Source organism: Lepisosteus oculatus, chromosome 25 (genome assembly GCF_040954835.1).
Source record: "Lepisosteus oculatus isolate fLepOcu1 chromosome 25, fLepOcu1.hap2, whole genome shotgun sequence".
NCBI classification, from domain to species: domain Eukaryota; kingdom Metazoa; phylum Chordata; class Actinopteri; order Semionotiformes; family Lepisosteidae; genus Lepisosteus; species Lepisosteus oculatus.
The window spans coordinates 15,592,563-15,606,777 of record NC_090720.1 but is presented as its reverse complement, the minus strand read 5'-3'; the positions used below and the strand labels follow the sequence as shown (position 1 = coordinate 15,606,777).

Here is a 14,215-nt window from a genome sequence, read left to right as displayed (position 1 = left end):
ATAGTGTGTAGGAGAAGAAATGACACCAGGTGTGATTGCTTATTACTGACAGCTGATTGAACTTGGTTGCTATCATCTCTCCTGAACTTTTGTTATAAACTCCATTGAAGCACTTGAAATGAGGAATAAGTGATCCCTTTGGGATAATTAAGTGCTTGAAAAATATCTTTGTTGTGTAAATTATTCAATATTACTTCTCAGTATACACTATACCTACACAGGATCAGAGCTTCACATTTTAAACTATAAGAAATCAGTAGTTTTCAACAAGTATGACAGCAACATATTCACAGGAATTAAAGGCAGCACAATAAGAAATATTTTTTATTTTGTGGCACAGAAGAGTAATGAAGACATCGAAAACATGATAGCACATCTTCAGACTAATTCAACTTAATGAAGCTCAAGTGTATTTGAAAAACCGTTCATATAAAAAAATCATTTTGCAGATTTAAGTAATCTAGTTTACTATGATACTATGCTGTACCACCATTCACCTGAGGATTAACTTGTATATCAATATTTGGAGAGGAAAGGAGTGTGATGAGCCATCTGAATAGTTGCTTCAGTAGCTGTTCTTTGAAGCCCAGGTTGATGAATGCCAGCTGTAATTTTAGTCCTTTAGAATTAATGTAGCTTTATTTGGGAATTTGCTACTACAAACTTGTAGTTCTATTAAGAGATAATTAATCATCTTACAAATAATAGTGACATCATCACCTTGTACAGATTTAATTTGCATTAACCCAGGTTTTATCATGTCTTATGGGATTGCACCCCTACTCAAATATATCAGTATGCCATTTTCAACCATGAAACACAAAGTCAACATTGCAGAAAATAGATGCTTTAGATATTGATTTTCTTGAAATCAAACAAGGTGCCAGCAGTGTGCCAACTGGATGTAATCCCATTTGCCTGTCTCAAAAATCCAACAGTGACAACAGCAGAATGCAGCATTGCTGTGCCTCCTCCCCCCACCAGCTCATAAGAGAAACGAAACGGGTGCCCTGTATACTATATCCACTGGGGTACCCTGCCACAAACTCCTGGTAAACAAGGCATGCCATGGAAAAGCACACACCCCAACAGCAGCCTTTCCCCAAGGGACAACAGACATCCTCACATATCAGGCACTTTGTCCTCATACTGGGGAGGGGGTGTGAGGGGTTCAATGGTGACCAGGCCTCCCTGGGCAGGGCTGCGTATGTTGAGCCGGATGTCCTTGAGGTGTAACTTCTCAGATTTAATTCGCCTCACTTTGAGAGGTTTCATTTTCCAGCTAGAATGGGAGTTCCGGCTAGAAGGTTGAATTGTTGTTGTGGTCACATGTGGGGGCTGTGGCTCAGGGGGTGGCAGGGTTGCATCTGGGATTGACAGAGTTTGGGAAGGCTCTTCCCTGGTGTTGACTGGCAGTGGGTTGGTCTCATTGTCCAGGGCATCAGCCAGTGACTCATAGGATGGCAGGGAGGTGCTGTTGCGCAGGTTGCTTTGTCGAACTGGGTATTCTTGGCTGCCAATGACCTCTTCATAGCTCGGCACATCATACCTTGAAACAGGGACCTCTGGCCTGCACTCAAACACACACAAGCCCAGTTGTCAGAATCTACACCAGCACAACCCTGAAACAAGTCAATCAACATCACTTACAGCAATGAGCTGTCTTTGAATGCCTGTTACTCTTGAATGCAGTCTATGACATCTGAAATGTTGCAATAGGATTATAAGTTAGTCAACAATGGGCAAGGAAAATAAGAGCAAGAAATAATTTTCTGCAAAATACAGATCCAACCATCCAAAATGAGCGAGGTGAGCTGCCTTAAAACGCAGTGGACGTTTCGCAACATACCACATGTTTTTTTAAATAGGATAATAGTATCAGGAAGTACCTTGTAAAACCGCCAGGTAGAGCAAATAAAGCTGTCACCAGAAAATGCCCGGTGTTGAATACCAGTTACTGCCGAGGATCAATCTTTTTCCAATTCAGAATTTAAGTTGTATATTGTATAGATTTTTAATAATTTTAAACTGTGTATTACAGCGTGTTAAACATAAAACATTAAAAAGTCTATTATTTTATAAAAGCAAGATTGCTCAGTTGAACAAAAGTACACAACCTGCCACCTTCTTCATAAACAATTTAATGATCAATATTTTCTGCATCAAAGTCTTTAACTTGGTAACTTACAGTGGGTTCTAGTTTTAATGTGCTTTTTCTAACATTATTAAGCTTACATACTGTACTTCATAAAAAGTTATAATGTTTTATCCTTTTCTAAGAATACGTACTGTAGTAAGAACACCACTTGCTGTTTAGGTAAAAAGATAAATGTTGTAGTGATTTAACACCACTTGATAGTTACACAATTCCATATTAATATACCTAAGCAGCTAAAGTATAAAAGTGGACATTTTGAAAACATTTTGACATTCATTTCATTTTTTTTTTAAATCCTTGTAGTGGCAATGAGCACCCAAGCGGTTCAAAACGCGATCAGAGCATTACTTTCAGTTTGTTTATATATAAATACATAAATGTATTCCACTATTATAGAACATGATGCGTCTCTTTCAGGTTTACATCCGAATTGAGAAAATCTATATTTTTTCTTAATCCAAATAACAGCAGCCAGTAATCAGCAAACAATTTAACTTGGAATTTAAAATAAAAAACTTTAAACCATAGTAGAGTGCCTGAGATTGAACCCGGTCCGACAGCATCAGTCAACAGGGAACCAGCTGGCTGAGCTAAAGGAGACCTCAGCCCGGACACCCGATTTGCTCTGAGAGCTTGTTTTTGGCAAAATCTTAAAATTAAACAAGGGAGGGGGGAATGGTTATTTTTTACAATTGCCAGTGAATCAGAGAACAGCCTATCAACACGATGAGCAAACGATTGTTTTTTATGTTTAAAAACAAAATAAATAATTAGATAGATAGATGCTTTATTGATCCCGTGAGGGAAATTGCAGATACAATGGTAAGATACAATGGTATATCCCTGCCTAACATTGCATGACTTTAAAAAGCTGTAAAAAGCTGGTTTAGATAGTTAAAAAATACTTTTTATGCATAAAAACCGGGTGATTTTTCTTCTTACGATCAGCGTAGAATCTTTGTGTATGCTGTAAGTATGCTGTAAGATTTTTACTTTAATTAAATGTTTAAAATACTTCAATTTTATAAATGCAACACATTTCATACAGAAAAAAATCACGTTCTCTTCTCTTCCTGTTGTGTAGGACAGGGGTGAGTTTCCCAAAAACGATGAATCTTAGAGACTTACAAGCAACTTTACGATGTACGTACGTAACGTACGTGCTACTTTTTCGTGCATTTCCCAAAATCCCTCTTCATCGATCATTTAACGAGCGAGTATAAAGTACTTCTTTGTTTACCCCGCCCATGAAGTCGCTTAGCAAAAAGCATCAAAAGTCGATTGACAAACAATCGATTAACAATACTTTCATTATATGGTGTCGGTTTTGGTCCTTCAGTGGGATGAAATAAAGTTGTGAAAAAGGAATATGAAGTAAACATGACATTATAATTTAACAACCATTTAAGCAAAAGCGTATAGATAGGCACAAAATGGGACACTTATTGTTTCTAAGAGAAAATAAAATAAATGACTGACATGCCGTAAAAGCAAACCAAGTTTAACTGCGTGGACAGTCTATGCATCCTGTACGTCTTTGATTTAAAGCAATATTTTTGTCACGCTGCCATCGTTAAGAATCACAGTGTTTCATTAGAAAATACTGTTATTGAAAGTTGTTGGGTGTGTTGGAACGCCATTTTATTTGGTCTTATTAACATGACATCTGGAAAAAATAACTACTAAGCTTGGCACATGTTACTCAACAAATACAAGACCTATAATCAAACTTAAAAACAAGTAGGTCTAAGCTTTACCATAAACAACCAAGAGAGAACATAAACGGTATTCGAACTTTAAATATTGTATCGACCGCGGGTTTCAGTACGGAATGGAGCAGGCCTGGGACTCAGGGAATGGGGTTGAACAACACATTTATTAACTCGAATCAGGAAAGGTACACACACAGGGACAGGGGTTACAGCACTGCACCTACACTAACATACACACACGAAGGGAAGAGACTGTATCTCAGCCTCCGTCTCACTATATACAGTCCGGTAGTCCCCAGGTGCTGTTCTCAGCCCGCCCTGCGTGGCGCTACATTGTAATACATGTTACATGTTTCATGTTCTTTATGGAATTTAAATACAATTTAAACCCCACCCCAAAAGTACTAAAAGAGGGAGTATTATTAAAACATTTGACTTATGAATATGAAATTTACCCAAGATGGCTAATAAATTCATTACTGTATAAATAAATGTTCTTTTTTCGAATTTCCTCTTACATAGTACAACAAAATATCAAAATCCTTAATATAAAATCTTAATATTCTATATTTCCAGAGAATTCCCATGACGTGAATTGAATGTGCTCTGTCTGGCGATCTCTGTCGCTAAGGTTAGCGCTAGCAGCACAGCCTGAGCTTTCTATAGGGAATGGCACCAATCACATCTGCATTTATCACTTAGTTTTTAAAATTCAACAACGTAAATCATTATCTGTGTCTTCTTAGTCCCTTAATTAACTTTAAGAATAGCTTTCTCACTATTAAACAAAGCAGGAGCGTATTGTACTTCCTAATGGCATCACACATGGAAAGATTAGATTGTAATCGTTTTTACTTTTTAATAAATTTTAGGAAAGTGTCATCTATACAAAAAAGTTGTATTTATTTAATACCACTTGATAGTTATATTAATATGGAATTGTGTAACTAAGCAGCTAAAATATCACAGGTGGACATTTCAGAAACATTTTGATATCTGTTTCATTTTAAAAAAACCTTTATTGTCCTTGTAGTGGTAACGGACAAAGCACTGCAACCAATGGTTAAAAGCACGATCAGCGTATCACTTTCGGTTTGTTTCTTATATAGTGAATACATAAAAATAGTCCACTATTATAGCTTGTTGTTGGCTCTGGTGTGAATTTGCATATCTGGATAAATTAAGTGATGGTCTTCTGATTAAGGATTTCTTCACGAAATTCTTTAAGTTAAACAAAGGAGAAGGGTTATTTTTACAATTGCCACTCCAAGATTCTGACTGATTTAATTCCCCTTCATTGAGCTGAAACAGATAAAGAAATCATGCAGTAGTTATATGTATTGGAAGGTGCTCTGTTTTATTAACAGACACTCCCACTTAAACCTGTGTCATACAGTGATATAGACATCTGTAATGTCATCCCCATTAAACAATGTGTCTCGAAAATCCTGCTAAATTAGAAGCATTGCAGAAGGTGATAAACTGTACATTATTTACTGGAGCGCAGTTGAGTTCAAAGAAGAAAGTCTGTGAAGCCCCCGTTTATTGGTACCAAACACTGAAGAGACGACACAGTTCTGTACAGATTACAGAAAAGTGAATTCTGACACTCCACCAGACGTCGTATGTACTGTTTAACCATAGTCAAGGACTGATGCGCTGTTCCCTTTTGTAACAGGGTAACTCCTGAAAATTAGACACAAGAGTATTATTGGACAATGTTGTGCAGCCCTGGCAGAATTTCTCTGTAAACTGAAGAATTATAGAGGAGACACATTGTGCATCTCCTCTTTTTACACTTGTACGAACATTCCAATGTTAATGCAAGACATGGAAGACATTATTAATAACCTTTTAAATCTGAAGCTGTTAACTCTACTTCACACCTGCATCTCAAGATCATGGTTTCAAAATAAAAATAACATCAAATCTTTAATTGGATGTGAACGTCATGATTGTTACGCAAGGATGTGAAACGTAACAATTTGTTACAGTTACCACCAGGAGAAAAAAAAGTTTATTTATTTGTGGCTGCTGCAGTTGAACCCTTTGCAATGGCTGGATAGTTAACACTTCCCAATTGCTTTGTCAGTCTGTCTGTGGGGGGAAGGGGGGAGCTCTCCTTGACAGCCAACACTCCTCCATACACTTAAGTGAAAAATTCATAAAAATGCCAATGTAAACGTCATATTTACAATTTTTTTAAATAAAAATGGTTGTAAAAGTTCTCTAAAGCTTTCTCAGTCAAGAACAAGAATTCACATAGGGAGCATACAGATGCAGCCATTCAAAATGCGCAGGTGATACCGCATTATTTTCCAGTACGCTGTATGCAGTCTACCGCAAGTTACCGGTAAATACCGCGAGTTACCGTAAATTCTCCTATAATACGACAAGCAAAATAATAGTATCCGGAATTTCCGCAAGGTGGAGCTAATAAAGCTCAACCTCTCATGTTTGAGCTGTCGCCATCAAAGTCTTTAAGGAAGATATTACTAATAGTATTAATAATGAATGACCTTGGACTAGCTGTAAGTGTAAACTCAAAGTGTTGCCCTGGTCAACATTCTTTTTTTCATTGACTGTCTGTGTAAAAGTAACACCACAGCATTTCGCAATCACGCATTTGTTTCCAGTCATGCAAAGTACAGTAATTTTTGAGAATCGATTCACCATGCCTTTCAGATGCTCATAAAAGAGATTGATTTAGGAACATAAACATATTACCGTATGAAAACTGTACTGTATACAGTATGTATATGTATATCTATATTTAATGTCTTAACTGTGCCCATTTAAGTATTGAATATTCATATGGAATTTTACCACTGAAGGGAAATATTAGTAGCTGAACATAAAAAGGATAGGAGCATACTGCAACACGTGTGAAGGCCATAAATGATATTAATTTTGGAACATAAACATACAGTATATGGCTGGTCTCGGTACTTTAAAGAAAACATACACGAAACATGGTTTCATTATGACCAGAATCGGTCTTGAGATATTTTTAACTTGATTTACAGTATTTGAGAGGTATGTCTTAACACCGATACTACGTAAATACTGCTCATGTATATGTTTCTAGGTTTATATTATGCATTTCATACGGTCAAATAACTTTTGAGCAACTAATAAGAAGCGCGAAATGGTATGCCCAGGGCGTTTTAGTTTCGTTTTGTGCTGGGACTCTGCTTTAACAATGTCACCGTGGATTGATTAGTATCTATAGTATCTATCAAGTACATACAAGTCATTTTTTAAATGTTGTAGTTCGTCTTGTAAAAATGTTACGAGTACATCTATCAACAATTACACAGGTTCTGTTTCCATATTGCGGATTTTGGTTACGTAATTTTATTTTCTAAATTTCACGTTGTGAATATATGATTTGGGCAAACAGAGCCGCAAAGAAGTACATTATGGGTTGTTGTTTTTTTTTTTTGCAGTTTTATCTAGAACAAGCGATGCTTATACCTTTGTCTGATTCTTGTGAAACTATCCACACGACAGTTACAGTACCTAGGAGTTGACTTCAGTGATGTCACTGATGGGATGTTTCTAAAAATCCATCCTCTGTAAAACGTCTTCTCTAGTTGTCCCGCATATGTATTCGCTAATGAAGCTGTGTGTTCTGAGCCTGGATCTCTACATTTCTGTACGAACCAGCTTAGAGGGCTAAAGACAGCTTGTGTTTAAATTGAGTGTAAGGTAATTTATGCTTCTAAAGTCATGGTCAGCATTTATTATTGTACTGTGCTGTAAACTTGTTCTGTGCCTAGTCACATTATTTTATAGCGTTTTTATAGCGTTATCAAATCTGGTGGCGCTGTGTGTTAGTTTCCTGACTCCCATGTCACATGGTCTGTGATTGAATCCCATGGAACTATGACTATTTTTTAACAAACATTTCTTTGAAAAAATGAAACGTTTCCCTTGGTCAGAGATTAAATAAAACCTCACTCGCACCAAACAAATTTATATTTCTAAATATCACGACATGATCGAATTTAAGTCTTTTTAATAACAATGAATAGTCACCTATTATAAAATAATAAAATATACATTTATATTGATTTGAATCGCGTTTTGATTTAAATCGTAAACGCGTGTTTAAATATATGTGTTTAAAGGCGATATACTGTATAAAAGCTCCGATTCCTATGGAGTGTGTTCTGCCGGGGATTCAAAAAAATTATTTTAAATAGGCTGATAAAGCTTAGACTACTGTAACTGTATTCTAGCCTGTATTACAACAGAACATTGGACAATGCAACGTAAATTGCAAAAATGCACTTGGAATCTGTCCAAGCCCTCCTACGAATATTATTTAAACTGCGACACTGATCATTCATCACTAAATAAACTTTATTTTATATAGCGTTTTAAGCGAATAGGTAATTAGATTGCTCATAAACCTAATCGCTTTTTCTACATAAACACAGCGTGATTGCTCTCTGAAAATGCTTTTCCTTTATATTTAGGCTCAGATTTCAACTATAGATCGTATTATTATAAACTTTCTTGGAAAAATGTATTTTATGTAAACCATGTTTGCTATTAATTCATTAGTGCTAAAATACGTTCATTGCCTTCCAATCGAGTCGAGTTGACATTGGAAGCTTGCCACTCCCGGACTGTTACACCAACGCATTAGCATGTTAAAGCGATTTCATTGAGGAGCCCAGCTACCAGTTAACACTGTACTTCCTGCTTTGAAAACACCTGTGAAACCGGTTTAATTCGTCACAGCCAGCACTCTGGCAGAGAGGGGGTTGTACTCGTAAAGTAGAAGCAGCCGAGATTTCCAGCGAAAGACACCTCCCCCTGTAATGCTTTCTGTTGAAAATTGAGGTGGATTTTGTTTATGATAAAGAGGATAAACTGGGATGGGAGGAGGGTTTGGTTTTGCATAAGGGGCGGGATTATGATAATTGGATGAATTTGCGAGAGTATAATGGTTTGATATATTTGATTTTGTATTGTGGTCGTTATCTATGTTTTTGGTTGGTATTATGTTTATATGGTTGTTTTTGTTGGTTGGTTGTTATTATGGTTATTAATAATACGATCTATAGTTGAAATCTGAGCCTAAATAAAAAGAAAAAGCAAGTGATTAGGTTTATGAGCAATCTAATTACTTATTCGTTTAAAACGCTATATAAAATAAAGTTTATTATTAATTTGCTGGACAGAGCGGTGAACATTATTATGCATAAGAAAGAAAACGATCCTGATCAGTTTAGAAATCTGTGTTCGCTGTAAGGTTTTTACTTCTTAAACTTTTAAAATACACGTTTCGAATGGAAAGAAATTCTCTTCCTGGTAGTCGCATGAAGAGAGAGGCGAAACAGCCCTACAAAGCCCTGTCGCAGTACACGAATATAATCATATCGTTATTAAATTCTTTAGATACGCGATTCCATATTATATTAGCAGAAAAGCTTAAAACTACCACTTTTTCAGGTTAGTTAAATTTAATTTATTTATATATTATATATTTATATCTCTGACCAAGGGAAATGTTCAAAGAAATGTTTGTTTGTTGACTGTTATCAAAAATGACTTAGAATTGATCATGTTATGATATTTTGAAATATAAAAGTCAATTGATTGTCCATAATATCGCTATTCTATTTTTTCGAAGAAATGTTTGTTAAAAGAAAAGTCCAGCACTAGCTGGATTTGAACACACAACCCATGAGTTGGTAGTCGGGCACGTAGACCAGTAGGCTACAAGGGAAGTCGCATGAAGCGAAACAGCCCTACACAGCCCTGTCGCAGTACATGAATATAATCATATCGTTATTAATTTCTTTAGATACCCGATTCCATATTATATTCCCTGTTAATCAAATTCTAAAAGTATGCTTGTTGACTCTGGTATCTCTTTAGTTAAAGACTTCGATGCTTAAAATGTTTAGGGAGAAATGGAATACGGGTGTGTATTTTTTACTTTAAAGTAACAAGACCAGCCATATACTGTATGTTTAAGTTCCAAAATTAATATCGTTTATGGCCTTCACACGCGTAGCAGTATGCTCCTAGTCTTTTTATGCTCAGGCACTAAGATTTCCCTTCAGTGGTAAAATTCCATATAAATATTAAATACTACAACGGGCACAGTAAAGACGTTTACTGTAAATCTTTCTACGACAGACCAACGGACCACAAGTGCCCCTGTCGGTCCACCAATCACGTACCGCGGTACCCCGCGTCATCTTGCGTCACGATGCGCGACGCCGTCACCAATAACCTCCGGTACGTGTCTGTACCGCGCACTTTGAATGGCTGCATCTGTATGCATATGCATGCGTAGGCTGGTAAGGATCAGCTAAAAAGGGAAGAAAACGCTTTCAGAGAAAACAATGTTTCAGGTGTGAAGAATACATAGCCGCAATTCAATTGCAGCATAAATGTTTCCCCACACACCCTGCCCCTGCTACGATTGGAATTTACAGAAACAAAGCACTGAAAGCTTTACAGTAGATAGTCAGGTGTTTCGAAGATGTAGGGATAGTTTGTAATTTCGACTTTATGAACACACCTGGGATTCGATTAATTCAAAAAGAGGTTTTGAAAATTGAACCAGGTACTAAATCTTGTTCATATAAAAGGTATATCACTGGGCAGAGTGATGGAGACTAAAATAAATGACAAGCACTACCAGCTTTCTTCCCTTCCCTCTGGTGCGAGGTGATAATGGCTAGTTTTGGCTGGCACAAAACATTCTCTCCCATTTTTAATCATTGTGTCTGAATCAAAGTGGGTGAGGATAGGAAGAGACAAAGAAAAAAAGTATATTCTGTCTTACTTTCAAATTCTATTTTACCTTCATTTTGTTACTTTATAAATTTGTATTTTACTTATTTTCTGATTGTCAGAGTCAACATATATTTGAACAAATCCTTGTAAATTAGTATTTTTGCAAGATGTGGAAGAAGTGCAACAAATTATTACATTGCGAATTTTAATAGTATTGATTACTAATAGTTTATGCTAACACCTGACTTTTCTTATTTATATGCAAGTAAAATATTGAACTAAGTGTGACATTCAGAAAAATCAATCGAGAATAGGCTGTGGTATTTGTATAGAAGAAACTTTTCTAAATATTTTTAAAAAAATAGAAGCTGAAGAACGGTCTTAACGGTTAGTGGACAGTATGCTATTTTGTCAGCAACCTGCTGATCTGCTTAACACCTGTAGAAAACATGATTTTATTTCTGTATGGAATGTGTTTTACTTTTACAAAACTAAAGTGTTTAAAATGTTTAAGAAATAAAAAGAACAGCTTACTCAAAGACTCTAAGGTGATCGCGTGGAAGAAAAACCACCCGTTTTTCGTGCATAAAAAGTGTTTTTAACTGATTCATATATATAAAGTATTTTTCTGCATTCAGTTGTATTGCATGATTAACATGAAACAACTCTGGGTTATCATTATGATTTCTCTATTATTACCGAATCCCTCAACTTGTTCACTAGTGATTATTTTGGAAATATTTTGACATGTTCCTTTTAACCACATTGCTGTCAACACTGTTGTAATAAACAATGAAATGCTCAGAGTTTGAATTTAGTTTCATTATCTTGCTGCATTATGAAGCACCAACCAATGAATCTGGAGGCATTTTCTTGTACACAGGCAGACAAGATGTTTCTGTACACCTTTAAAATAATTTTGCTGCTATAATCATTAGTTACATCATCAATAAAGATGAATGTGTCATTTTCTGAGGTGTCCATGCATACCCAAGCCATGACACCAGCTCTCCCATGTTTCACAGATGCATTGTCTGCAGTTTGTTCCTTTCTTCACAATTTTACCGTATTGCTTTAGTAGAGGTTTGTCTTTGTCTCATATTTCTGTAACCTTTTGTTCTATACGCTTACTGGATATTATTTGTACTTTTTTAGCAAATTGTAATCAGCCCTTTTTATTTTTAGTGTTTGTGACAGGTTTACATCTTGTGATGTATCCTTTATAATTTTGCTGTCAGTCTTCTGTGAACAGTAGATTTTGATACCTTCACACCTGCACTGCAGAGGTTGGTGATATTGCACATATTGCACTTTTTACATGTTTTTTTCCAATACTTCAGTTGTGAGAAAAAGTTTGTAAACCCTTAGGAATTATATGGATTTCGTCATGAATGGCTCCTAAAATGTGATCTGATCTTCATCTAAGTCATAATAACAAAAATAAATAGTCTTAGAGAAAGATCACTTTATTGGCCATATACTGCAATTTCTTGCCTTAGGAATTTGTCTTTTCACATACCCCCAACTTCCTCTCTATGAGACACACAGACAGGGAGAGAACCTGGGGGTCAGAGCGCAGGGTCTGCCATTTATACAGCACCCCTGGAGCAGTTGGGGTTAAGGGCCTTGCTCAGGGGCCCAACGGAGTAGGATTCCTCTGCCAGCCACAGGATTTGAACTGGGAACCTTCTAGCCATAGGCACAGATCCTTAGCCACAGTGCCACCTACACACACATTCACACACAACATTTTACATTGCCATGTCTTTATTGAACAAATGGTTTAAACAATCAAGGTCACTGATAGAAAAAGTATGTGAACCTCTAGGATAATGACATATTGAAAAGAGGGGAATAGGAGTCCGGTACACCCATCAATGAGTCAGGTGTTGGTTTGACCTGCCTTCAGTACAAAACTATCACACAATTTTGGTTACCTGCTCTTTACAGCAGAATTCTGTTGAAGTGCAATATGGCCTGATTAAAACAGATTTCAGAGGACCACAGAAGAAGAGTTTTTGAAGCTCATAAGACTAGAAAGGGTTATAAAAGGATTTATAAAGACTTGGGGCTCCATCAGTCCACAGTCAGAGAGTGGGCGTCCTACAAAGATCAGTGCAAGGGCACGCCATGCAATCCTCAAACAAGTGACAAAGAACCCTAGGGTGACAGCTAAGAATCTGAAGACATCTCTTGCACTTGATAACGTCTGTGCTCATGAGTTTACCATAAGAAAAACACTGAACATGAGTGGTGTTCATGGGAGGTTACCACGGAGGAAACCAGTGCTCTCAAAAAAAAACATTGCTGACCATCTCAAGTTTGCTAAAGACCACCTGGATGTTTCACAGCACTACTGGAACAAAGTTCTATGGACAGATGAGACAAAAGTTGAACTTTCCGGTATACAGTGCCTTGCGAAAGTATTCGGCCCCCTTGAACTTTTCAACCTTTTGCCACATTTCAGGCTTCAAACATAAAGATATAAATTTTTTATTTTATGTGAAGAATCACCAACAAGTGGGACACAATTGTGAAGTGGAACGAAATCTATTGGATTTTTGAAACTTTTTTAACTAATAAAAAAATGAAAAGTGGGGCGTGCAAAATTATTCGGCCCCCTTGCGTTAATACTTTGTAGAGCCACCTTTTGCTGCGATTACAGCTGCAAGTCGCTTGGGGTATGTCTCTATCAGTTTTGCACATCGAGAGACTGAAATTCTTGCCCATTCTTCCTTGCAAAACAGCTCGAGCTCAGTGAGGTTGGATGGAGAGCGTTTGTGAACAGCAGTTTTCAGCTCTTTCCACAGATTCTCGATTGGATTCAGGTCTGGACTTTGACTTGGCCATTCAAACACCTGGATACGTTTATTTGTGAACCATTCCTTTGTAGATTTTGCTGTATGTTTGGGATCATTGTCTTGTTGGAAGATAAATCTCCGTCCCAGTTTCAGGTCTTTTGCAGACTCCAACAGGTTTTCATCCAGAATGGTCCTGTATTTGGCTGCATCCATCTTCCCCTCAATTTTAACCATCTTCCCTGTCCCTGCTGAAGAAAAGCAGGCCCAAACCATGATGCTGCCACCACCATGTTTGACAGTGGGGATGGTGTGTTGAGGGTGATGAGCTGTGTTGTTTTTACGCCAAACATATCGTTTTGCATTGTGGCCAAAAAGTTCGATTTTGGTTTCATCTGACCAGAGCACCTTCTTCCACATGTTTGGGGTGTCTCCCAGGTGGCTTGTGGCAAACTTTAGACGAGACTTTTTATGGATATCTTTGAGAAATGGCTTTCTTCTTGCCACTCTTCCATAAAGGCCAGATTTGTGCAGTGTAAGACTGATTGTTGTCCTATGGACAGACTCTCCCACCTCAGCTGTAGTTCTCTGCAGTTCATCCAGAGTGATCATGGGCCTCTTGGCTGCATCTCTGATCAGTCTTCTCCTTGTCTGAGCTGAAAGTTTAGAGGGACGGCCAGGTCTTGGTAGATTTGCAGTGGTCTGATACTCCTTCCATTTCAAGATGATCGCTTGCACAGTGCTCCTTGGGATGTTTGAAGCTTGGGAAATCTTTTTGTATC

At 37.1% G+C, this 14,215-nt stretch overlaps 1 protein-coding gene across 2 annotated transcripts in view; it reads right to left on the bottom strand.

Annotated features, from left to right (window-relative positions):
* Positions 1 to 296: 296 nt before the first annotated feature.
* The window catches only part of tmem51b (transmembrane protein 51b), a 47,180-nt gene continuing 33,261 nt past the window's right edge, over positions 297 to 14,215 (bottom strand). For both annotated transcript variants that reach the window (XM_006643094.3, XM_015339314.2), the window contains exon 3: positions 297 to 1,570. In XM_006643094.3, the coding sequence (XP_006643157.1) occupies positions 1,123 to 1,570 (448 nt within the window). In that variant the 3' untranslated portion in view covers positions 297 to 1,122. The remainder of the gene's footprint in view (positions 1,571 to 14,215) is intronic.